This window comes from Trichosurus vulpecula, chromosome 9 (assembly GCF_011100635.1).
Source record: "Trichosurus vulpecula isolate mTriVul1 chromosome 9, mTriVul1.pri, whole genome shotgun sequence".
In the NCBI taxonomy this organism is placed as follows: Eukaryota; Metazoa; Chordata; class Mammalia; order Diprotodontia; family Phalangeridae; genus Trichosurus; species Trichosurus vulpecula.
In genome coordinates this window covers 207,103,314-207,128,019 of record NC_050581.1, presented here as the reverse complement: position 1 = coordinate 207,128,019, position 24,706 = coordinate 207,103,314, and the positions used below count along the sequence as shown (strand labels likewise).

At 47.5% G+C, this 24,706-nt stretch overlaps 1 protein-coding gene across 10 annotated transcripts in view; it reads right to left on the bottom strand.

Annotated features, from left to right (window-relative positions):
- The window catches only part of CLASP2 (cytoplasmic linker associated protein 2), a 155,171-nt gene that overhangs the window by 51,961 nt on the left and 78,504 nt on the right, over positions 1-24,706 (bottom strand). For 7 of the 10 annotated variants that reach the window (XM_036738225.1, XM_036738230.1, XM_036738229.1 and 4 more), the window contains 12 exons: positions 14,211-14,303; positions 11,773-11,918; positions 10,811-10,946; positions 10,190-10,260; positions 9,889-9,948; positions 9,075-9,152; positions 8,564-8,731; positions 7,162-7,217; positions 6,888-7,067; positions 5,117-5,140; positions 3,921-3,938; positions 1,836-1,937 (listed from right to left, as the gene is read on the bottom strand). In XM_036738225.1, coding sequence (XP_036594120.1) covers positions 1,836-1,937; positions 3,921-3,938; positions 5,117-5,140; positions 6,888-7,067; positions 7,162-7,217; positions 8,564-8,731; positions 9,075-9,152; positions 9,889-9,948; positions 10,190-10,260; positions 10,811-10,946; positions 11,773-11,918; positions 14,211-14,303 — 1,132 coding nt within the window. The remainder of the gene's footprint in view (positions 1-1,835; positions 1,938-3,920; positions 3,939-5,116; positions 5,141-6,887; positions 7,068-7,161; positions 7,218-8,563; positions 8,732-9,074; positions 9,153-9,888; positions 9,949-10,189; positions 10,261-10,810; positions 10,947-11,772; positions 11,919-14,210; positions 14,304-24,706) is intronic. The other 3 variants (XM_036738226.1, XM_036738227.1, XM_036738228.1) reach the window with 1 other exon arrangement.

Genomic DNA, 24,706 nt, shown 5'->3' with positions numbered 1-24,706 from the left:
CCCTCTTTGATCCCAGAGATCTGATGGGATTTTTCTTAATGGCAAAGTAAAAAATATGGAAAAACCAAGCATTACACTCAAGGGGAACTGGAGAGCAGAAGCTCATTCATCAATGACCACGTATCACAGCAAGAGTTATTCCCTAATGGTCAAAGAAACCCAGAACCCCCCAAACCTAGATTCCCGCAGTTCAGCTGCCACTGGCCGCAGCGCTTTGAGGGACTGGTTTTATTATCACAGAAGGGCTTCTTTGCAGGAGCAGAGCCTGACCTGAGCCTCCCCTCAGGGCCCCAGCTCCCTCCCCTGATGGGGGGCTGTCCTGGGAAGTCGGGGCTCCCTTCCCTGGCTTTCCTTCTGGTCTCCCTCCTATGCTCCTTTGACAAAGGAGGGCAGGAACCTTCTTTCCCGTCATTCATCAGGTAACATGTAGTTGGCAGAAGCCGCTGATGGGTCTCATGTTCTGGACTGAGGTTTGTGTGTACGGCAAGATCACCGGCTTGGCTTTCTGAGGGCATCTCTGGCTCCCCAGTGCCTAGCAAGAACCTTACACATATAGAACAGAATTCAAGAGCAGAACCTGGGTCATCTGAGTGAGCCTGTGCTACTGACATGTGGTTTCCTCAGGTCCATGAAGCAGCAGAATCTAATGGGCTCCACCCTACACCTTTCTGCTCCAGGAGATGGCAGATGACCCCCTCAGGTTTAAACTGAGTACATATTTTGGATGGGGAAGTGATTGGGGCTCAGTTTCCTTGCCTATAAAATGAAGCAGTTGGTCCTACCTGGGTACTTAGAATTTGAATTCTTATCCCTAATATTTTTCCTTTCTGAATGCCAAAAAGGAAGCCCTTGAACCACATAAAAAGTTGGGCAGTCTCAGTCTCCATCAGGGTCTCTATTGGCTTGTTGTTATAATGGGCTTGAAACACTCAATGCTAGGATTCTAAGAAGGGAAGCCCCAGTAGGTTCAGGACACCAACGTGGTGAAATGTGCCTAGCTGGAGGTCAGCCCTGCTCCTGTCTCTAGAGAGCCCTCCTCTGGAGGCCAGTGGAAATCCCCTTGAGGGAAGGCAGGGGGAATATTGTCTCGAGCACCAATCGTCGGAAGGAAATGTGGAATGCCATCCAAAGACCCTCATCCTTCAGGATGGCAGAGGAATTCCCTGGGGATTTCCAATTTTGGCTGTAATAACCAAGTGAGTGATGAATGAACGAGTTATTCCGAAAGGGCTGCAGATATGGCCCCTTTGGGTTAGCAATGCCTTCATGAAAACAGGGAAAATCATGGAAAGGGTAACCTCTTCTGGCACACAGCAGGTGCTTAATAAATGCTTCTTCCCCCCAGCCCCTCCCCCCCACCTCCCCCTTCCTGTGAAGAAACGGAGGCAGCACATACCTGCCTGCAGTTCGAACCAGAAACAAGGTACTGTGGCAGCAGGTTCTGAGGGAGGACAAGGAGAAATCACCTTGGGTGTTCACCCTTCTACCCGTGTCAGAGGTTGACCATCAGCTGAGAGGAGGGGACCTTCTGCCGTGGACAGGGGAGAGGGACCAAGACCATGGCACGCCGAGGGGAAGGGGAGGGGTCCTGTCAATGCCCCAGCCCTAACCACACGCCCACACTACACAGCAACACAGAAAAGGGATGGACACATGCACCACCACCACGCCACGCCGCGCTGGGAAAGTACCTTCATTTTTGTCAGGCGACGATGGACCTAAGACACAGAACAACGACTCAGTGGGCTGCCTTTCTCTGGCAAAGAGCTCGGCCGGAGCCCATGCCTCTCCTGGCTAGTGCCCGGCCCATAGGCCGGAGCGAGAAAGATACGTACGCTGAGACTGAGAGACCATCTTCGTCCTGCTGCGCCCCCGGGAATCTGCCTTGGAGTTGGCCATGCCCACCACCGCCGCAGAAAGTTTGGATCTCATGCGACCTGAGAAAGGAAGTCTCCGTTATTAGGGTACATGGTTCCTTCTGGGACCCTGATAAGGGCTAACTTTACCATTTTCTATTGACCTGGAAGCTGTCTGTGACTACCACTGAGGTGCCTAGCTAAAATCTTTACTTCTCAGGTAAGTTTTGGTGAACGTCTGCTGTGACTAAAAACCAAACAGAATTATGCACTGCCAAGTGGTGCATTTGGACACTATCTTTGAAACAGAAAAATGATGAAGAGACCCCCATGACAAAGGCCTACAAACCAACACTGAAATGACTGAAATGTCTCATTTCTATCTCTCAAATTCACATGAACTTCCTTCCATCGTGGCACCCTGGCCCAGCTTCCTTACTGGGAAGGGCCTGGAGGCCCTCACTGGCTGTCCATGGCTGTCTGGCTGAAGCCAGCAGGCAACAACCTTTTTCTTCCTTTAGTGGAAGAGCCTGACTAGGTCAGAGAGCCCCTCGCTAGCAGGTACCCCTGCTTTCCACCGCATAGAGTGGGGGGGCGGGAATTCCTCGCACGTATGTGCTCTAGGAGAAGCTGAGGACAGGCTCTGCCTTCTGCCACAGTGCCCCGATGGCTATAACTCGACCTGTGCAGGTCCCTTCTCATGGCCCTTCTTGGCAGTAGGACTGATGACATCTCTTCTCAAACTTACTTGAGAGTCACCAATTCTCCTTGTCCCCCAACCCCTTAAGTCTTAGTGGGCTATAATGAGGGCCACCACACTATACCTTCAGGCCACATATCAACTTAGAAAATGACATGTTAACATCATTTATGCCTTATCATATTTTTATTTATTTTGTTAAATATTTCCCAATTCCATTCTGACTGGCTTTAGGCTGTACTTGAGAGTATTATGGTCCACATTTCTGACTTGGACCAAATATCATAACCGCCAATTAGAGTACGTTGCCAAGGGACTATTCTTAGGATGCTAAAAAGTGGCCAATCTCCCTTTTTCTTAAGCTACTGGGAAGCCCCACTCTCTCAAGCCCCATCTCCCCAGCAAGACTTCTCGCCAGAAACTAGGACCCAGCAATCTGCAGCCTGGGGACAGAAACATGGGGTGTCCCTGAATGGTGCAGGACATAAGGGAGTTGGGAGAAAAAGAAACATGTGGAACTAAGAGGGTGAGGGGAGAGCAGGAGAGCAGAAAGCAACAGGCCGACTGGCATGAGGAGCAGACAGGAGAACCCAGTGGTCTCCAGATTCCCAGCCCCTGTCAGTAAGGTACTCAAGGAGCAGACTGGGCCCTGACCGAGATGCTCCGTGGGGACCATCAATTCAGCTCAACGCTAACATGCCCAATGCCTGGCCCAGACCAGGGACCCCCAAGCACTTGGTGAGGGACTGTTTGTGTTGGTAAGCCAAATGGGCTCTTAGCACTTAGTTCAACCAAGTACCCTTGAAGAGTTTGGCCTTTGTTTCCCTGATTGCTTTCCTTACTAAAGCGGATCCAAAGAACCTGTACTTTTGCAGCGTGCTGGTAGCGTTCTTGTTGTTCTTTTACCCCCGCAACAGCTGCTAGCCGGACTGTTGAAACACTGTTTTGGTGCCAACTGGAGGCCCTGCTAAACCTAACCACCTTGCGGTGCTTCTGAGCCCCAGCTAGGTCATCAGAGACAGCAGCACATGGTCCCCCCCAAGCAAAGGCAGGTTTACATTAAAGACAAAAGTAAAAATTGAAGCATTTTACTGGAAAAGGTATGACTCCATCAACCCACTTTTATACTTGATGGGGTTAAACATGTAAAACAATGATGCTTGAGCAGCCAATGGTTTCCTGGGATTGAAATGAAAATCACGGGCAACCCTGGAACCACACACACACAGACACACCCCAAGTGAAAAGCCAGTGAGCAATTAGTATGAAACCTCTGAGAGATGGTCTTAGTTTGCTCTGAAGATGAATGGCAACATTATGGTAAAGGGTTCTCTATGCTATCAAAGATGGGGTGGAATTCTTACCATCTTCAGAAGCTGTCCCTAAACAGGAAAAATAAAACAACAGTGACATTTGAACCAATTCTCCAATGCACAGGTTCAACACCTTTTAGAGGAATGTGATACTTGGGCAAAGACGGACAGTTTTCCTGGGCCATTCAGGAGCTCAGGGCCAACACTCTCCCACACGAGTCTGGCCATGGAGGAGGAAGCCTGGGGGATTTCCAAGTCTGAATCTGTTTCAGACAGCAACAAAAACCAAAAAGGTTCTGGGAGCAAATGGTGACCCTGATCCCAGAGGCAGTGCCTCCCTCGTGGACCACGCCCAGGGAAGGTGTAGGGGTGGGGCACTCACAGCAAGGCCTCCTCTCCCATCTCCCCTGACCAGACAGAGACCAGCAGACATGGCTGAGGACTGCACTGGTTTCCTAGTCTTTGAGCATGGGGCTCTGACCAACTCAGGCTCAACTCCCCACAGCGTGACCCAGGATCTATTATGACCCTACTACCCACACTGCATTTGCAGTGGACAAGGCAGTATGTTAGAAGGCCCTCATCCAAATTAAGCGGACATCGAGAAACCAAAGGATTCCTCATTTGGGACTACAAAATAAAAATGAAACATCCAGCTAAGAGTCATAACGTATGCATTCTTAAGGGTTTTACCATTTTCCTAAATTTCAGACTTCGAGTCAAGTTAGAAACAAGTACCATCCCCTATTTTCAAAAAAGCAGCAAGGCAGTCTGGGTGGGCAGAGGCCATTAGTAATTTCTGAACTCACAAAGCCCTGAATTTATAGGACAAATGTTGGCTGCTTGTGGCAGAGGAACCTGGGACTCCACTTTGCGGGCAGTCTCAGAGGGAGGAGTGTAAGATGACCACTAAGGTCCTTCCAAGCCTAAGGACTCGAATCACCTTCCACTCCAGGATTCACAACAAAGACCAGTCAGCCTCACTTGACCTTTCCCAAGAACACATGCCTTTTTATAGGAAGTCTGACATTGTATAAAAACCTAAGGAGAATGCAAGCAGTGGCAGGGCCAGGGCAGGGCAGCCCAGTACAGACAATGAGAGATCTCTTTTCCCAACCAAGGAGGGCTAAAGGAACATTCCAGAACTGGGAGAGGCAGGGACAGAAAGCATCAAGCAGCATCTCTCTGAGTACCCACAAAACCAGCCGGCTGTCGGGTTTGAGGGCCAAACAGAACAAAGGGCTTACCATCTGTCTTGTCCGATGCATCCTCTTTGGCAAATGAGTAGGCAAAAAACAAAGGAGAGCTCAGTGGGTTAGAGGAAAGGAAAGGCTCAAGATGCATATCAGACATTTTTCTCTGGCCTCTCCTGACCCAGCTTTTCTTCTCCAAGGGAAGGGGAGGGGTTAAGGCCTACAGACCTACTGGGTTCTTGGCTATAAACAGTGGCACCAGAGGAGCACCTGGGAAGGGAAATGGGAACAAAGCCTGCATGCTCCCTCTGCGTGTGCGCGCACAAATGTGTATGTATTTCTGTGCGTGTGCTTGTGTGTATGTGTGCGTGTCTCTCTCTCTGTAAGACCTCTGGGGCTTCTTTCTTGTCTTCTCCTAGTCTAAGACCATTCTCCTTGGCCATGGGCTGATTCACCCTGGTGCCACTCTGAACAACCATTTCTTCTCTAAGATGGTGCTCTCTAGCCAGGAGGTCTGCAAGCCCTCATCCTACGGCGTCAAACTTTTTTTTTTTTGATTCATTTTGCATAGTAGCAATTAAATTTGAAGATCTTTCCCACCCATTAATAGGCCATGTGACCTGCTTACATCACAGGAAGCCTAAGACATGTGATGGGAGGAGCTTCCTGAGAGGAAAAGGAAATTATGACACAGAAAATGCTAAGAGAGAGAGAGAGAGAGAGAGAAAGAGAGAGAGAGAGATATGTTATGGCTGCTAATGACCGTCCTCACGACTGTGAGGACGACTTAGCTGTACTCTGAGTTTGTTTTGGGTAAGACCCAGCAGGGGGTTGGAGAGGCTCCATGTTGTCATATTCTGTATTGAATGTTTTGGGTTCCTTGCTGTTATGATGAAGTGGACTGACTGGCTGTGGGAGCTGAGCATTGGGTTATGGGATATGGTTGTTTGGTGTCTGAATAAATGGTTTGCTTCTTCTGCCTTCTATGTGCAGTCTCATATACTTTGTGATACAGAACCACAGAGGCATTTTGACAGTATTACTGCCTTACTGTCTCAGCATCTACCTTTGAGAAGAACTTTCCCCTGGTTTGCTATAGCACGCTACATAAAATTCCAACATAGAGCAGTTTGAATGAACAAATTTGAGAGGAAAATTTTAAGTTACCTGTGAGTCAGCTACGAGTTTCTTGTGAATAAATGAAACGGACAAAACATGGCCCTCATTAGCCATGATAATTTCACACACATGCGCACACACGTAAATATGAGAGATCACATTTCTCAACACATGCTCCAAAGGAGGGCACTCGACAGGTTTTGGAGCCCCAGGAGAGAGTGAAAAAGGGAAGCCAAGTGGTGTTGGTCACCGGAGGAGAGCAGGGCTGGGGGCTTGGGACAAACCGACCCCAAGGGCCGTGAGGAGACCCATCCTTCTTGGCCTTGCCCAAGAGCTCAACAAAGAGGAAGCTGGACAAGTATGGGAAAAAGTTAGAAAATGGAGGGACTGTTGGCGAACTGAGTGCACCGCATGTTTCTGAAGCTCTGGAAATGGTCAGCCACGAAACCCTTTGAATTCTCGCCCCCAACGTGCACCTATGGCAGTGGCAGCGGCAGGCACCATCTCCCAAGGGCAGCAGAGGAGGCAGCAGTGGACAAGAGCGGACACTTTATAGCCAGAAGAACGTGCTTCTTCTGCCTCCCTGATACAGAGAAACATAAACTAGACGCTGAAGGACAAGGCCTGGGAATGAATGGATGGAGTCCAGAGTGGGCTTTGTCAAAACCCAGCCCAAGCCAATGCACTCACACACTCTCCCTCTCACCTAGAGAAGCATAAGAGCCAGGAGTGAGGGTACCAGGGCCAAGGCGCCCGCTGCTGCCGCCACCTGCCTGCCCGGCAACATGGCGGGCCTTGGCCCCTGCAGCGGTATTCACATCGATGTCACTGTGGGACCGCTGAAGACTTCCAGGACTGCCCGTCGCTCTACCACTACTGGAAGACACTGGGGGAAAAGAACAGAGCCTACTGATGACTGGCGGGGGAAGGAGAGGAGAGCACTTTCACCCCACCGCCAACCCCACCCTGCAGTGCCTCACCTCTCCCAGGGCCAGCTGAGGCGCTCCCCGCAGACCACTTGGAAGAGAATGGGCGGCTGAAAGAGACAAAGCAAGTATGTCACTGACAGGCAGGAAGGACAGCAGGCTCTGGCCCAGGACAGATACCTGCTGTGCCCACGTGACTGAGAAAGCAAAACCCAGATCTGGGATTCTCTGACGAGGAGCCCCCAACCACAGACGAGGATGTCAGGCGAGACAGCCTCCCTTCTCTCGAGATCCCTCATGCACAGACCCCGGACGGGTGTTTGCGAGGCTCTACCATGCTGCTAGTGATGGGGAGCTCAGCCCCCACGGGGGCAGCCTCCCCCCTGGTCACAGGAGCAGCTACCACATGGGCTTCTTCACTCTCAAAGAGCCCTCTTCATCAGAAGGGACGGACCTCATCATGGAGGCACGAGCCCCGACTCCACCTTGGCGTCTCACCCCAATCCTGGCACCTTCCTCCCCCTGCCACCCAGTCCTCAGCACACTCGCCAGAATACAGGTATGGGTAACTGGCCCCTTTCCCATCCGCTCTTCCCTGCCAAACTGCTGGAAGAGGGCTGTCTACACCTGCTGCCTCCACATCCTCATGAGCCCCTGCTGGTGCCCCCTGGAGACCCACAGAGTGAATTTATGGGACTCTGAAGGAAGGCAGTGGCAGGTGAAGGTGTGGACAGTGAGTGCATATGAAGGGCCCAGGGCTCCATCCCGCACCTGCTGACCCTCCCCTTGTAGGTGGCCCCACTTTCCGGAGGAGGGAAGCCTAGGGGCAAAAGGAAGAACACCTGGGGGTGGAAAGAGGCCCAGGGAAAGCCAAGAGAAAATCCACATGTGGCCCTTCAGGCTGCAGCGGCAACTGAGCGGCCAGAGCGGGGAAGGGTAGATGGCAAAAAAGGTGGGGAAGAAAGAGGAGGCCATGCAGCGTCCACACCACATCTACTGCCAGGATCACTTCACTGGATCCTGTGAGCAAGGTGCTAAGAAGATCCCCGTTTAGCAGGCAAGGAAACTGAGGCAAGTAGCTGTTAAGTGGCCTGCCCAGGGTCCCACAGCTAGAAGGGAGTGTCCGGGCTGGATGTGAACTCAGGTCTTCTGCCTCCAGGCCCAGAGTAGCCCCTGGTGGCTGCCAGAAGAAGTGGCAACATGTGGCGGGGCCTGAAGAGCTGGGTCCCGGGGCCAAGTTGCATGACACCCAGCACACCATGGATCCTCTTGGGCCTAAGGTCCCCAGCTGTGACAGCTGACCTTGTCAGGCCCCGTCCACTGTGCCCAGTGGCCTCTCCCACACAGTGCCCACAGTGCCTGGTGGCCCCCCTCTCCCCATACAGTGCCCAGTGGCCCCTTCCGCATGGCACCCACAGCACCTGGCTTGCTCACCCAGCTGCCTTCCCACACTCACTTGAGGCTCTCCTGGGAGCTGGAGGAGGATCGGTCTGAGGGAGGGAGGGACGCGGCGCTGCCCGAATTCTTGAGGTACGTCTGGAGGCTTCGCTGATAAGAAGGTTCCAGGGAATTATACAAGGTCTCGGCTTCCCCAGGAAAGTGGTTTCTGAGGCCCATGTACGTCCTAGGAGGACCAAGACGGTGACGGTTACTGACCGGGTCAGGGCGGCCCAGGCCTTTGTCCCTGCCAAAACTTTCCAGTTCAAGGCTCTAATTGAAGCAGATGAGGGTGTGGGAACTGCCGAGCCACCCCCTCCCCAAGTAGAGGCACTGAATGGCAGACAAGGAAAAGGAGGCCGTGATGGTCACTGCGCATTCTTCACCCAAGACATTCTTTACAATGAACAGCGAGCAGATGCAGCCCCTTCTGGGGGACACAGAGTCCATAGGACAGAGCAGAGAAGGACCAGGGTCAGACACATCCAGAGGCATGAGAGAGGGGCCCAGCCAAGCAAAGAAAAACTTACTTTCTGGCTTCTACTCTGGCCTCGGCGTCCGCGTCATGAATCCCCTTCTTAATTGTCTCGACCAACACGGCTGCGTGTCTGAAAGACAAATGGATGTCCTACTGCATGCACTCACCCCACTGGGTATCCCCCTTACCCTTGAGACCCCCAGGACCAAAGCAAAAACTGTGACTCTACGGGGAGCTTGTCACGGCCCGAGGTACCCACAAAAGGTTAAGGGGAGGTGGCAATTCCACGGGGGGTAGGGGAGAAGAGAGGTGCCACCAGGCACTGAGTGTGACACCTGGTCCTAGCTGTGGGACCTTGGGCAGGCCCCCTCACTATTGCTTGCCTCAGTTTCCCAACTATAAATGGTGATACTGCTAAGAGCCCCATGAGGTGTTTTTAAAAAGCACTCAGTGCAGAGTCCGGCACATAGTAGGTGTTCTGCAAATGCTCATGGCATTCCCCGTCCTCTCCTCTGGCCATCACCTAGCGCTAAGCCTTGTCCTCCAGCAGCTCCCAAGTGGATGGGGGAGACAAGACGTACAACAGACAAGACGCAGACAGGGAGAGGGATAGCTGTCTCCCACAGGGGGTCAAACCCTAACCCTAGATGCCCATGGTGAGGCCTGATCTGAGACTGGAAGGGGGCAGGGAGAGTGGGCCGGCACGGACTTGCGAGAAATGGCGGACAGAGCTGGGGGCCAGGAGGGAGGCCCTGTAGTGCCCACCAATTTGGGGGCTTGTGATCCTCCTCATCCTGCCCCCCCAGCTCTGACACACCGATCAAGGAGAACCTTGTGGAAGGAGCACAGCAGCTGCCTCCACATACCTTTCCAAGGAATGGGTCTGCCACTCTTGCAAGAGGAGGTCCAAAAACTCAAAGGAACGCCTGGAAAGGAGAAAACCCAGAAGCGTGAGTACAGATGGGCTGCGGTAGTGGAGAGGGCCAGTGGCGTGTGCAGGTGTGTGTGTGAGCAGGCATGCAAGTGTGCACGGAGGGTGTGTGTGTGCGCGTGTGTGCACACGCGCGCGGGGCCACGGCTCCCATTCTACCAAGGACACAGCCCAGAAGGGACAGAGAAGGATGGAGCTGCTCCCTCCCACCCCCTGAGGGCCTGCCAGGCACTCACCTCCTCACCGCCACCGACTTGGAAGAACAGTTGCTGGTTATCAGCGGGATGAGCCGGGGCACATGCGTGTGCTAAAACACACAGAAATGGTCTCAGCACTAGTGGCCATGGGGCTCAGGTCTGGGCAGCAGGGCGGCCATCTCTGCTGACCACCACCCCTGCCCCCATCTGGGGTCTTCTGGGCACACGCTGGAGCGGTCTGCCACTTCCTTCTTAGCTAATTTTAAAGATGAGGAAACTGAGGCAGACAGGGTCAAATGACTTGCCCTGGGTCACCCAGCTAGGAAGCATTTGAGGCCGGACTTGAAAAGATGAGTCTTCCTGACTCTGTGCACTATGGGGCCCCCAGCCACCCGCCAGCAAACAGTAAGCCCTTAATGTCTGCTGTGTGGCCAGGTGCCGAGGCAAGGAGGGGTGTCGGGCACACACCAAGCGTAGAAGGAGTGAGAAGGGAGGAAGGGGAGCGGAGGTGCATACTGTGTCCCGAGGCCTACGTGGTGACGAGCAGCCCCCCTCATCCATCCCTCCCCTGGCTCTGAGGGGTTCCTACAGCTAGTGAGCCCCACTCCCTACACAGACGTGGGGCTGAACCCACCCCGAGTGTAGCCAAGAAGCACGTACCCGGATGATGAAGCGGATCGCTGCGCAGCCAGATGTGGCCATGACTTTAGCGCTGTTGGGGACCAGGTTAAAGAGGGTAGGCACGATGGCTTCGGCGCCATGGTCAAACTTGTTGCCCAACACCGTGGAGAGATGTCTGTGCAGCGAGAAGGGAAGAGTGGGACGTGTGCAATTAGGATCACGGCGCACCCCCGTGCACACAGCTAGAAATGATGGCGTCACATCTTTGGGCAGGTCTAATGGACTCCACAAACACTTAGTAAGCATCAACTGCATGCTACCCCCTCTCTCTGCGGCACACCGAGGCAAAGCATCCTGGGACCTGAGGGTCCGGAGCCCCTCTGGCACTGGGCATCTTCCTTTCTGCCACCTTTGCTGACAGCTTCATGTGGCATTTCTCTAGTGGCCACAGGAACCTGGGGCACCCTTGCTTCTCCCCCAGGGGGCCACCTGCCAAACGCTCCGAGCATTTGCTGGCAGCTCGTGGGCCGGAGAGGTCACTTCATGACCTATGACCTGTGGTCAGGTAGGCAGCAGAAACATGAAAACGGACCCTGAGGCAAACAGAGGTGAGCTGGGGCTGAGTTGGGGTGACCCCTAGGACAGTGGCATAGGGAAGAGCCACGGGGCCCACTAAATGCCCCCCTCAGTCCCCCACAGTGGCACCTGCAAAGGCACAAGGGCCAAAGGCCCCAGACTGAAGGAAGTACCAGGCTAATGTGACCCATACCTGTATAACAGGAGACTACAAGGGGCACAGAGGGGGGGCCTGGAAAAACAGAGCCCCAAGTTCAAATCTGCCCTCAGACCCTCTTGGGCAAGGGCCTGCCTCAAGGTGGGGCGGAGGAGGATACGATGGGCCTCCTCCTCACATTCCTTGGGGGCTCTTCAAAGACAGATGACCACCGGCTAATGGCTGGCCCCACAATCTGAAGCCAGAAGCCGGGCGCGACGACACTCACGCGACAGTGATGCAGGCTTCACGCACCACCTGGGACCGCAGATCCTTGGCGGAAAGCTTCAGGGCACCGTCCAGCAGGCGCAAATGCTGGAAGAAGCAGTCGTACTGGGCCGCGCCGGCCAGCAGCAGGGACCGGACTTTCTTGAGCTGCAACAGAAAGATAAACATGAGGATGGAGGACCCCGGGGGTGGCCAGTGCAGAGACCCTTGCAGGGCCTGGACGAGAGGAGCACAGCCCCACAGCCTGCAACAGAGAACAGAAGAGAACTGCCACTCCCTCCCCCCGAGGAGAAGAGCCACACAGTCTGCTGGTGGGGCCACCTGGCCATCCCGTGCAAGAGCTCCCTGCACAGACCAGAGCGCTGGAGGGCAGAGGGTGCTGTCAGGATTCCCATTGTACAGAGGAGGAAACAAGCTCAGAGACAAGGTGACCCGTGTGGGGTCCCACGGCCCTGGTCTCGGAGCTCTGTCTCCTGCAGCCCATGGATCTCACGCCTTATAGAAGGAAGGGAGCCACAAAGCAGGGACCGGGGACCCTCGTGTTGGCAATGGTGAACGGCAGCCACGTCCAGGGTGGGCAGACCTGTGGCGCTGCCTCCAAAGGGAGAAAGCAGCAAAGTCTATAAAGGGCAGAAAACGTCAACACAATTCAACTCCTGAGCCGGTCATCAAGGGAACAGGAGACAAGGGATTAACAGCACCAATTCCGACCAATGTGCTCGTTAATCTGCCAATGACTACATCGCCTTCTCTGGTGAGGACTCATGGTGCCTTCCAGGGAGGACTCATGGCACCTGCTTTTGCCTTCTGGTAAGAACTCACAGTGCCTTCCGGTGAGGAGTCACAGCACCCGCTTCTGCCTCCTGGTGAGGACTCACGGTGCCTTCTGGTGAGGACTCATGGCGCCTCCTGGTGAGGACTCATGGCACCCGCTTCTGCCAGCTGGTGAGGACTCATGGTGCCCGCTTCTACCTTCTTTCTGGTGAGGAGGACTCACCTCCGCCTCCTGGCGAGGACTCAGGGTGCCTGCCTCTGCCTTACAAGGTTCTCTCTCTCTCTTCTGAGCTTTAAATGCCCTTTCTCAATATGGATCCCCTAAATGTTTCTCTAAGTTATCACATATTATCTTTCATGGTTAAATTCCAAAAGCTAAAAGCAACGGCGCCATGATCTCGGCCAGAGGCAATGCTACCAAGACTCCAATGGGGGATTCTTGTCTTCTATCCTTGCTCACAAGAGTGGTCAACACCGAGGATAGCCATTTATGAACTAGGGGATTCTGTCCTCAAGAGGACACACAGTCTGGGGACTATCTCCTTTGCCCTGGACATAGGCAACTGCCCAGAATTTGAGGGTGACAAGTCTCAGCATGGGGCTGAAACTGGATGAACATCAAACTGGGAAACGTTTAACAAAATAAATAATAATACAGGAGAGCCTTGGGAAGAACCAGGCTTCCAGCCCAGCACCCTCAGCCATTTTCCCAGGGAGATGCAGCCTGGACCCTCCTCCTGCAGGGGCTGCAGCCACAGCCCCTGGAGGCAGCTGGGAAAATCAAGTCCTGGTCACCAGAGTCCAAGGCCCTCTCCAGCAGCTCTGTATCAGGCCATGCTGTGACTCTGTCAGTGAGGAATGACCCCCTGCTCTGCTGCGGCCCCTCAGGACCCTGGGACCTTCCCCTCTGACACGCAGCTGAGACCTTCCTGGGTGTTGTCTCCCCCATTAGAGGGGTGCCCCTCAAGAGCAGGGCCTGGCTCACTTTAACATGTGGGCTCCTGATGCTGAGCCCAGGCCTTTGTAGAAAGTAAGAGCTTAATAAATGCATCCTTCCTTCTCTCCCTTCCTCCTTCCTGCACTCACCAAATGCACCCTGTCTATTCCTTCTCTGCTTCTTTCAGGGAATCAGATGCCTATCAAGTGTGCACGTTCCATCTCTGCTGCCAGGCTCACTCCTGTCCTGCCTGGAGGTTGCTTTCCAGGACAAGGACATTTTGGGCCTCCTTTCCATCCCCTCGTGTTTCTCAACTCCTCCACTGGCTGTTTCCACACATGTTTTCCAGGTCACCCCCAGAACTTTGAGTTTTTGCTGACTGCCTCTTGATCTACTGTTGTGTTACTAGCTTGAACACAAACATTCCTTGTAGAGGCCCTCCCTTCCAGAAGAGGAGATGGAGGGCAGGGAGACCAGGACAGGAAGGGAGTCCCCTGCCTCAGTGTCCACTGGAGTCTCCAGACAGTCAGGAGAAGATGACAGCAGGGCACCAGCCTGCGGTGTCTAGAGGCCGGGGACTTCTGCCCAGTCCCTTTGCTGTCACTGATGTGGCCAGCCTGCAAGAGTGAGAGGAGGCAGCGATGGGCCCCCGTGCTCCCTACCACTTCCACATAAAACAAGAGGCGAAGCGAGGACACGATGAAGAGGCGGTCAGACAGAACACTTACTGCGTTTGCGCGCTGGTCCCAATCATGCTTGTCGTCAGATAAAATTTCCCTGATTTTATTCAACGTTTCTTCAAGTTCACGACTAGAATATATCTAAAAATAAGAATCACAGTGATAAATATTCAGGGGTTTGTCCCAACAGAAGTTGGCAGCACGGGGGGTTTCCTGGCCTTCAGTGCCATCATCCCCTGGTTGCTGAGCCCCCAGCCAGCCATCCCACCGCACTCTGGACATTCCCATCCCCTCCCACTTGCCAGTTACTCCTCATGTGTCTGTCATCACCTTCCATTTGAATGGAAGTTCCTGGAGGCAGAGACTGTCTTTTTTTTGGGCATCTCTAGGCTTTGCACAGAGCGCTGTATACGAGGTATCAATAAATGCTCAATATAGGTATCGCCCAAGTAGTACAGGAAATGTGGGATGACTTCTTTGCCATCACAACGGGTGTTGTCTCAAGAGGAATCTTTGTAAAGTGTGTATTAGCGCAGCACATGGCACACAGTAGGTGCTTAATACTCCCCCCTTCTTTCTTTCCTGCTTCCTTCCTCCCTCCCTCCCTCCCTGCTTCCTTCCTCCCTTCCCTCTCCACCTTTCTTCCATCTTCACTTCCTTCCTTCTCAGTTCTGGAGAGCAGGACACTGATTGTCTGACACTTTCTGGTGCATACCCCCAATGCTTAGCACAGTGTTTTATATGCACAAAGGGCTTAATAAATGCTTTATTCATTCATTCATTTTAAGGCCTTGGAAGAAGACTACATCATTTTTCAAACAACAAAGAAGCATTTTCTAGAGTTTCAAGAAAAAAAGGGAGGGCAGTTTCTCTCCTCAAAAAGACTCAAGCTTTGCTCAATCTTAAGCAAACCACATCTACAGAAAATTCTCTGAGTTGTCCCTCCAGAGAACCCACCTAAGTACAGCCCTGGGAAGAAAATGCATTCGCAATTAAGTTCCAAAGAAGGTCTCCACAGGATTTCAGGATCCCTACCCAGGACAAGATATCAGATGTTAAAGCATATAAAATGTTCTTGAATGCCAGTCAAAATTTTATGCCTCACCAGCCGTGTCCAGCACATAGTAGGCACTTAATAAAGGCTTGCTGACTACTGTCACCCAACTGCTAAGTTTGCTGGGATGAGAAAAGAGTAAAGAAATGGAGGTTACAGGGAGCCCCCTGGGGATAGATGGAGTGGACTGGAGTGGCCAGAGACCCACCAGCAGCTGCCGCAAATTGTCTTGGCCTGGGGTGACAAGGGCCTGCCCTCAGGGGGTAGAGAGAAAGGGACATCTTCAAGAGAGACTGTAAGGTTAGAAACCCTCAAGACCTGCATTGTGCCAGGCATCATAGGAAGCATGATGTCTCCGCTTTATAGGAGTCTACAATGGATCGGGCTAACAACTCACATAAGACAGCTAGGAACTGGTGCAGGGGCATGGCAGTGGCAAAGCCTAAATGCAGGCTCTTCAATCTGAGAGAATGGTCCTGGGTGTGGGGACTGAGGAGACCTGGCTCCTGGCCAGGTGACGAGGGTGAGGTCCGAGGGGTAAGCCAGAGAAAAATGAAGATGAGACGCAGGAGGTGAGAGAGAGCGAGAAGCTGAGGACGGCTCTGATGGCAGGGTACTGGGGAACAAAGAAGCAAGGGGCTTGGGGGAAGGGCATGGGGAGTTTGAGATGCCTACAGGCAGCTGGTCCTCAGTGTCCAAGAAGCAATCAGAGAAGATGCAAAGCAGGGGGTCTGCTGGGAATGGTCTGCACCAGAGATGGCCAATGACAACACAGATCCCAAAGCAGATGGGGAGAGGGCCCAGGAGCCAGCCACGGGACAGCCCTCACAGTCAGGTAGGCTCTCCACATCAGTCATAATAGGGTACCCCCCAAAAAAGCTTTGTTCTACACAGGAGAAGCCTTTACCACAGTGGGTCTGGTGTCTTTAGGGTCTCTCTGCTTAGGTCATTCTAACGCATAGGACATCCACAGCACTCTGGATCAATTCTGGAGAAGGGACAGGAAAGGTTCCATAAGACATGTGCCATGGGAGGCAGCCTTGTCTCCAAGTGATGGAAGGATGCAGAGAGATCACTGCATTCATTCTCTGCCCAAAAATTAAAAAAAAAGTTTCCTTAGTAAAATAAAAGATCTGATGCAACAGGGTGCTCCCCCCAATCATGTCAAAAATGCACAAGATTCCTGGAAAGACACAACAGCAGGACAAGCTTAGATAATGACTGAGTTCTTATGATAAGTGGGACACGGAAGTGGGAGACAAATGCTCACCAGAGGTGGGCACGAATTCTGTGGAGGAGGAAGTCACTGGGGAAGCAGCCAAGATAAGCCGGGTTATGTTATGGACCCCTTTGGCAACATGACAGGAGCTGAAGGACTCCTTCTTGGAGTGATGCTTTAAATTGATAAAATGTAAGATAGACCATTTCAAAGGAAGCCAATTAGAGTGAAATATAGGTATCAAAATATTTAAAATATTATTTTCTTTTTTGCATCAATTACATGTAAAAACAATTAACACTCATTTTTTAAAATTTTGAGTTCCAAATTCTCTCCCAGGATCCCTCCGTGAGACAGTACACAATCTGTACAAGGCTATACTTGTGCAATCATGTGAAACATACTTTCACATTAGTCAAGTCGTGAAAAAGGCCAAAAAAAAAAAACCATGAAAAAAATAAAGTGAAAGAAAGACTGCCTCACTCAGCCTTCAGATTCCATCAGTTCTTTCTCTGGGGATGGATGGCATTTTTCACTGTAAGTCCTATAGAACTGTCTTAGATCACTGCATTGTGGAGAACAGCTCAGTCATTTGCATCTGATCATTGTAGCATATCACCGTTACTACACACAATGTTGTCCTGGTTCTGCTCACTTCACTCAGCATCTATCTATTCAGGTAAGTTGTTTAGGTTTTTCTGAAACCCACCTGTTCCTCATTTCTTACAGCACAGTAGTACTCCATTACATTCATATACCACAACTTGTTCAGTCATTCCCCAATGGATGGGCATCCCCTCCATTTCCAGTTCTTGGGCACCACAAAAATCTGCTATAAATATTTTCGTACCTGTGGGTCCTTTTCCTGTTTTTACGATCTCTTTGGTATATAGACCTAGAAGCAGTATTGCTGGATCAAAGGGTATGCACAGTTTTATAAACCTTTAGGCGCAGTTCCAAATTGCTCTTCAGAATGGTTGGATCAATTTATAACTTCCCCAACTGTGCATCAATATCCCAACTTCCCCCATCTTCTCCAACATTTATCATTTTCCCTTTCTGTCATGTTAGCCAACCTGATAAGCATGAGGTGGTACCTCAAAATTGTTTAGACTTCTCTCATCAGCAGTGATTTAAAGCATTTTTCATATGACTGTAGATAGCTTTTCTTTATCTGAAAACTACCCGTTCATATCCTTTGACTATCAATTGGGGAATGACTTGTATTCTTCTACATATTTTAGAAATGAGGACTTACCCTCATTATCCATTTTATCTCTTATAATGCTATCTCTTGTTTGATCATAAATTCTTCCCTTCTCCATAGCTTTGACAGGTAAACTATTCCTTGCTCTTCTACTCTGCTTCTGGGTTCACCCTTTACGTCTAAATCATGTGCCCATTTTGACCGTCTCTTGCTATATGGTATAGGATGTTGGTCTATACCTAGTTTCTGTCACACTGTTTCCCAGTTTTCCCAGCAGGTTTTGTCAAATAGTGAGTTCTTGCCCCAAAAGCTGGGATCTTTGGGTTTATCAAACATTAGGTATCTGTGATCTGTGTCTTGCGTACCTAATCAATCTCACTGAGCTACCGTTCTATTTCTCAGCCGGACTGTTTCGATGATTACTGCTTTATAATACAGTTAAAAGATCTGGTTTGGCCAGGTTACCTTCCTTCACTCCGCCCCCCCCCCCCTTAATTCCCTTGATATACTTGCCCTCTTGTTCTTACAAATTAATTTTATTACTTTTTTTCTAGCTCTATCAAATAATTTTTGATAGTCTGATTGATATGACACTGAATAAGTAAATTAATTCAGGAAGAATTGTCATTTTTGTTATATTGGCTCAGCCTACCCATGAGCAATTGATATTTTTTCAACTGTTTAGATCTGACTTTATTTGTATGAAAAGCGTTTTGTAATTGTGTTCATATATAGTTCCTAGATTTGTTTTGGCAAGTATTTTATATTAGTTGCAGTTATTTTAAATGGAATTCTTCTATCTCTTGCTGCTCGACTTTGTTGGTTATATATAGAAATGCTGATGATTCATGTGGGTCTATTTTATATCTTGCTACTTTGCTAAAGTTGTTAATTATTTCAACTAGTTTTTTAGTTGATTCTCTAAGTATACCATCACACCATCTGAACAGAATGGTAGTTTTGTTTCCTCACTGCCTCTTCTAATTTTTTAAAACTTCCTTTTCCTTTTCTTACTACTATTGCTAGCATTTCCAGTACAGTATCAAATCACAGTGATGATAATGGCCAACCCTGCTTCACCTCCGATCTTTTTTGGGAAGGCTTCTTGCTTATCCCCATTACAGATAATATTTGCTGATGGTTTAGATAGGTGCTATTTATTATTCTGAGGAAAGATCCATTTATTCTTATGTTCTCTAGGGTTTTGTGGTTTTTTGGGGAATTTTTAAACAATTTTACACTTAAATATAAAATTGTGTTGGTAACCAAAAATGGGCTCCTTAGCACTCAGTCAACAAGTGCCTTTGAATAGTTTGGCTTTTTTCCCCTGAACTGAATGCTGTTTGTATGTTGGATTGGAGTAAGCTTGTCGGCCCCTTCACCTTGCTTCCCTTGATTAAGCAGATAGAAAGAACCTGTGCTTTCCCCTGCGTACCTTACTACCCGCCCCCAGAAGCTGCTAGCTGGATGGTTAAAAACAGCTTCTGCTGGAGCCAGAGACAGCTACAGCTACAGCCGAAGCTGAAGCAGGAGCTGCCGGTAGCAGAGCTGACCAAAGTGTGGACCGAGGAGTGCTGAACAAGGACTTGAGGCCAGTGGGTTTTTTTACCATAGAGGGGAGGGCATGTATATGATTTTGCTTTATACCATGCTTCTCTGTGGCCTCCTGGTTACTCTTGTGAGGTAGACTTATTGGGCCTGGAAGCTTTTGATCAAAATGGGGATGCTGGTTTGTGGGTTGGTTACTGCGGAGCCTAAATATATGCTTTGATTCTTCTGCCTCCTACTTTGAGAATTCCTTATATCTGGCAGTTCCGAACCTTTCAGACGTATATATGATTCTTTTTGAAATTATAAATTCTGCCCTCATATTACAAAAATGAGAAAAGAAAAAAAAAATTGCCATGTACATAATAGACCATAAGAGAGGATTCAATATAAAACAATAAATTTCCATTTCAAGAAAACCTATATAATAAACACTACACATAGTTTTCAAAGCTGCCCAGCCTGTCTTTGCTTCCATGTTGGTTTTCATTTGTTCTCTGCTGTGTATTTTTTACTTTATTTTCCCCCCTGTGTCCCCCCACTCTAAAGAAGCCTATAATTAAGTGTGGCTATACATCCATATACACAGATATCTACAAACATACACATATATTTAAGCCCATACTATGCTTATTTCCTCCTATCATCTGTTTCTCTTGAGGTGAAGAGCATCTTCCTTCCTAAGTCCAAGTCTTTCCATGTTTTCCTAAAGCAGCCAGCTCATCATTTTCTACACCACAGCAATATCCTTTTCTGAATTCAAACAGCATCTTCCCTCCTAAGATTTCTGAGGTTATCGTACTTCCCCATGTATAAGATGTGCCCCTTTTCGAAAAGTTTGGGGTCTAAAAACTGGGTGTGCCATATACAGCGGTTGTAGATTTTTTTACTTGCATTTCCCGCTTTTTTGCACTTATTGTCTTTGCACTGCTTGTTTCACGTTTGTTACCGGTATATTAGGTTACGTTTTGCCACGTTCTGCCCAGAAATGGCACAGAAAAGATTTTCATACAGTGCTGAATTCAAGTTAAAAGTGACTCAGTTTGCAAAAGCGAATGGAAATCATGCTGCTGAACATGTTTGGTCCTCCTCCAACTGAGAAAACAATCCAAGACTGGCTACGGGAAGAAGAAACCCTACTGAAAACGCCACAGCAGAAGGCGGCCATGAAAGGCAAGTCAGCAAAATACCCTGATTTAGAGAGGGAACTGAAGATACGGATTGATAAGCAAAGGGCAATTGGAATTCCTGCATCCCCAAAGATGGCTCAGCACGAGGCAAGAAGAATTGCTGATGAAAAAGAAGTAACTGATTTCAAAGGAGGACACAGTTGATGCTTCAGGTTCATTTAATAGAATGGACTAAGCATGTGTCCATGCACCAGACTTGCCCAAAAGATGCCTGAAAGCTATGAACAGATGAATAAAACTTGAGTTCAATAACTTTATGTAATACATTTTTTTTTCAAATTTTGGGCCCCAAAATTAAGGTGCATCTTACACATGGGGAAATACGGTAATTCAGGTATTTAAGATAGAATGACTTGTTTGCTCAAAGGTGTTCTTAAAACAATACTGGTGTTACTATACACAGTGTTCTCTTGGTTCTGCTCATCTTGCTCTTCATTATTTCGTGGAGGTCTCCCCATGCTTTTCTGAAATCATCGAGCTCATCGATTCTTATAGCAGAGTAATATTCCATCAGGAAGATATTCCACAATTTATTAAGCTGTTCCCCAAATGACAGGCAACCCTGCAATTTCCAGTTTTTTGCCATGACAAAGAGAGCTACTATAAATATTTCAGAACATGTAGGTTCTTTTCCATTTTCCATAATCCTCTAAAGAAACAGACCTAACAGTGGTATGGCTGGGTCAAAGGGTATAGGCAGTTTAATAACTCTTTCGGCATAATTCCAAATCTCTCTCCAAAATGGCTGGATCAGCTCACAGATCTACCAACAACGAGTTAAGGTTGCAAGTTTTCCAAATCCCCTCCAACATCTGTTACCTTCCCCTTCTATCATTGTAGCCAACCTGATAGGTATAATATGATGTCCCAAGGTTGTTTTAATTTGCATTTCTCTAATTGATAATGATTTACAGCATTTTTTCATATGACTATAAATTGTTTCAATTTCTTCATCGGAGAACTGCCTGTTCATATCTTTTGACCACTTATCAAGTGGAGAAAGACTTACATTCTTATAGATTTGACAAAGTTCTTTACATATTTGAGGTATGAGACCTTTATCTGAGGAACTGTCTATAAAAGTTTCCCCCCAGTTTTCTGCTTTCCTTCTGATCTTGGCTGCATTTGTTTTATTTGTACAAAAACTTTTTAATTCAAAGTAATAAAAATTATCCATTTTATATCTCACAACACTATCTTTTGTTTGTTCACAAACTGTTCACTTATCCAAAAGTCTGATAGGTAATAGGTTCCATGTTCTTCAAATTTTCTTGTATTATCTGTCTTTACATCTAGGTCACGTATCCATTTTGACCTTATCTTGGTAAATGGTGTAAGATATTGGTCTATGCCCAATTTCTGCCAGACTGCTGTCCATCTTTCTCAACAATTTTTTTTTTTTTTTTTACCAAATAATGAATTCTTATCCCTAAAACTTAAGTCTTTATACTTGTCAAACACTGGGTAATGATGTTTGTTTGCTCCCGCAGATCGTCTATCTATTCCATTCCACTTATCTACTTTTTTTACTTCTTAGCTAGCATCAGATAGTTTTGATAATTACTGCCTTATAAGATCTGGTACGGCTGAAGTTCCTTCCTTTGCATTTTTTTCCCCAATTAGTTCCTTTAATATTCTTGACCTCTTATTCTTCCAAATGAGTTTTTTTTAGCTTGGAAATTTTTTTTTGGTAATTTAATTGGGGTGGCATTGAATAGATAAATTTTGGTAAAACTGTCGTTTTTTATTATATTGTACCTGCCTACCTGTGAACAATTAATATTTCTCCATTTATTTAAATCTGATTTTGTGTACAAATTTTTTTATGGTTTTGTTCATATAGATCCAAGGTTTGTTTTGGTAGGTGTATTCTCAGGTACTTTAGACTGTTAAAAATTATTTTAAATGGGGTAGCTCTAGCTATCTTTTCCTGCCGTATCTTGTTGGTGGTATACAGGAATGCTAATAATTTAGGTGGGTTTACTTTATATCATGTTACTCTGCAGAAATTTAGGGTTATTTCAATTAACTTTTTAATTGAGTCTTTAGGATTTTCCAAATATATCATCTTATCTGCAAAAAGACATAGTTTTGTTACCTGATTCCTTCCATTTCTTTTTCTTCTCTTATTGCTAATGCTAGGCTTTCCGATACAATAGTGAATAGTAATGGTGTCAGTGGGCATCCTTGTTTTTCACCTATTCTTACTGGGAAAGCTTCTAGTTTATCTCCATTAAAAATAATGATTGCGCCTTTCTCCCAAGATGGTGCCGAAGGAGAAGAAGGAAGCCGTTGTCCCCCCCAAGACAGAGGCCAAGTTCAAGGCCTTGAAGGCCAAGAAGGCAATGCTGAAGGGTGTCCACAGCCACAAAAAGAAGAAGATCCGAACATCCCCCACCTTTTGGCGACCCAAGACACTAAGACTTTGAAGGCAGCCCAAATACCCTCGGAAAAGTGCCCCTCGGAGAAACAAGCTGGATCACTACGCCATCATTAAGTTCCCCTTGACCACTGAGTCTGCTTCGAAGAAGACTGAGGACAACAACACCCTAGTCTTCATTGTGGACGTCAAAGCCAACAAGCATCAGATAAAGCAGGCGGTAAAGAAGCTGTATGACATCGATGTGGCCAAGGTCAACACACCGATCCGGCCTGATGGAGAGAAGGCGGCCTATGTCCGACTTGCTCCAGACTACGATGCTTTAGATGTTGCCAACAAAATTCGAATCATCTAAACTGTGTCCAGCTATCCCACTCCACCTACAATAAAAAGTTTTCCAGTGTATTAAAAAAAAATAATGCTTGCAAATGTTTCTTACCAGTGTGAGGAAAAGTGCATTTCTGCCTATATTTTCAAGGCTTTTAAACAGAAAACAGGCAGTTTAGGGTTATACTTTTCTGTGGTCATTGATATTATATGATTTTGTTACTTTCACTACAGATATAATCAATCGTGCTATTAGCTTTCCTTACATTAAGGAATCCCTGCCTTCCTGATACGAATCCCACTTGATCATGATGTATAACCTTCGTAATATATTGTTGTAATCTTTTAGCTAGTATTACATTTAGGACTTTTGCATCCACATTCATTAATGAAACTGTTTGATCATTTTCTTTCTCTGTTTTTACCTTTACTGGTTTAGGTATCAGTATCGTCTTTGTTTCATAAAATGAATTTGGTAGGACTCCTTCTTTGCTTATTACTCCAAATAATTTAATATTGGAATTGATTGGTCTTTAAATGATTGATAAAATTCACTCATACATCTGTCTGGTCCTGATGTTTTTTCTTAGGAAGCTCATTTATGGCCCTTTCAATTTCTTTTTCTTAAATAAGTCTATTTAGATATTTTATTTTCTCTTCTGCTAATCTAGGCAGTCTGTATTTTTGTAAATATCCTTCCATTTCACTTAAGTTATTAAATTTATTGGCACAAAATTGGGCAAAATAACTCCTCACAATTGCTTTGGTTTCTTTAGTGGTATATTCGCCCTTTTCATTATTGACACTAGTAAATTGGGTTTTTTTTATCATATTAATCAATGGTTTATTGATTTTATTGATTTTTCATAATAACAACTCCTAGTTTTATTTATTAATTCAATGGCTTTCTTACATTCAATTGTATTGATTTCACCTTTAATTTTTAAGATTTCCAATTTAGTTGTTCAATTGAGGATTTTTGTTCTTTTTCTAGTTTTTTTTTTTTTTAAACTGCATACCCAGTTCACTTGGTCCACTCTTTCTCTTTTACTGATATAAGCACTTAGACATAAATTTTCCTCTGATTACTGCTTTTGTTGTATCCCATAGGTTGTGATATGTTGTTTCATTAGTCATTTTCTTTAATGAAACTACTGATTGTTTCTATTATTTGTTCTTTAACCCATACATTAAGATTAGGTTGTTTACTCTCCAATTAGTTTATTTTCCCCCTACGTTTCCATGGTCCCTTATTAAATATAACTTTTATTGCACGATGGTCTGTAAAGGAAGTGTTTAGTATTTCTGCTTTTACGTATAAAATTTTTGTGCCCTAATCTATCGTCAATCCTTGTAAAGGTACCATATATCATATATCCTATTGCCATTCAGTTCTCTCCAGATATCTATCATACCTAGCTTTTCTAAAATTCTGTTCACTTCCTTAACTTCTTTCTTATTTACTTTTTGGTTAGATCTGTCTAGTCTGAGAATGGAAGATTAAAGTCTTCCATTTAATAGGACACTATTTCCACCTGTTAATTCATTTTACTTTTCTTTTAAAAATTTAGATGCTATGGTATTTGCTGCATATAAGTTTAGTATTCAGTATTGATACT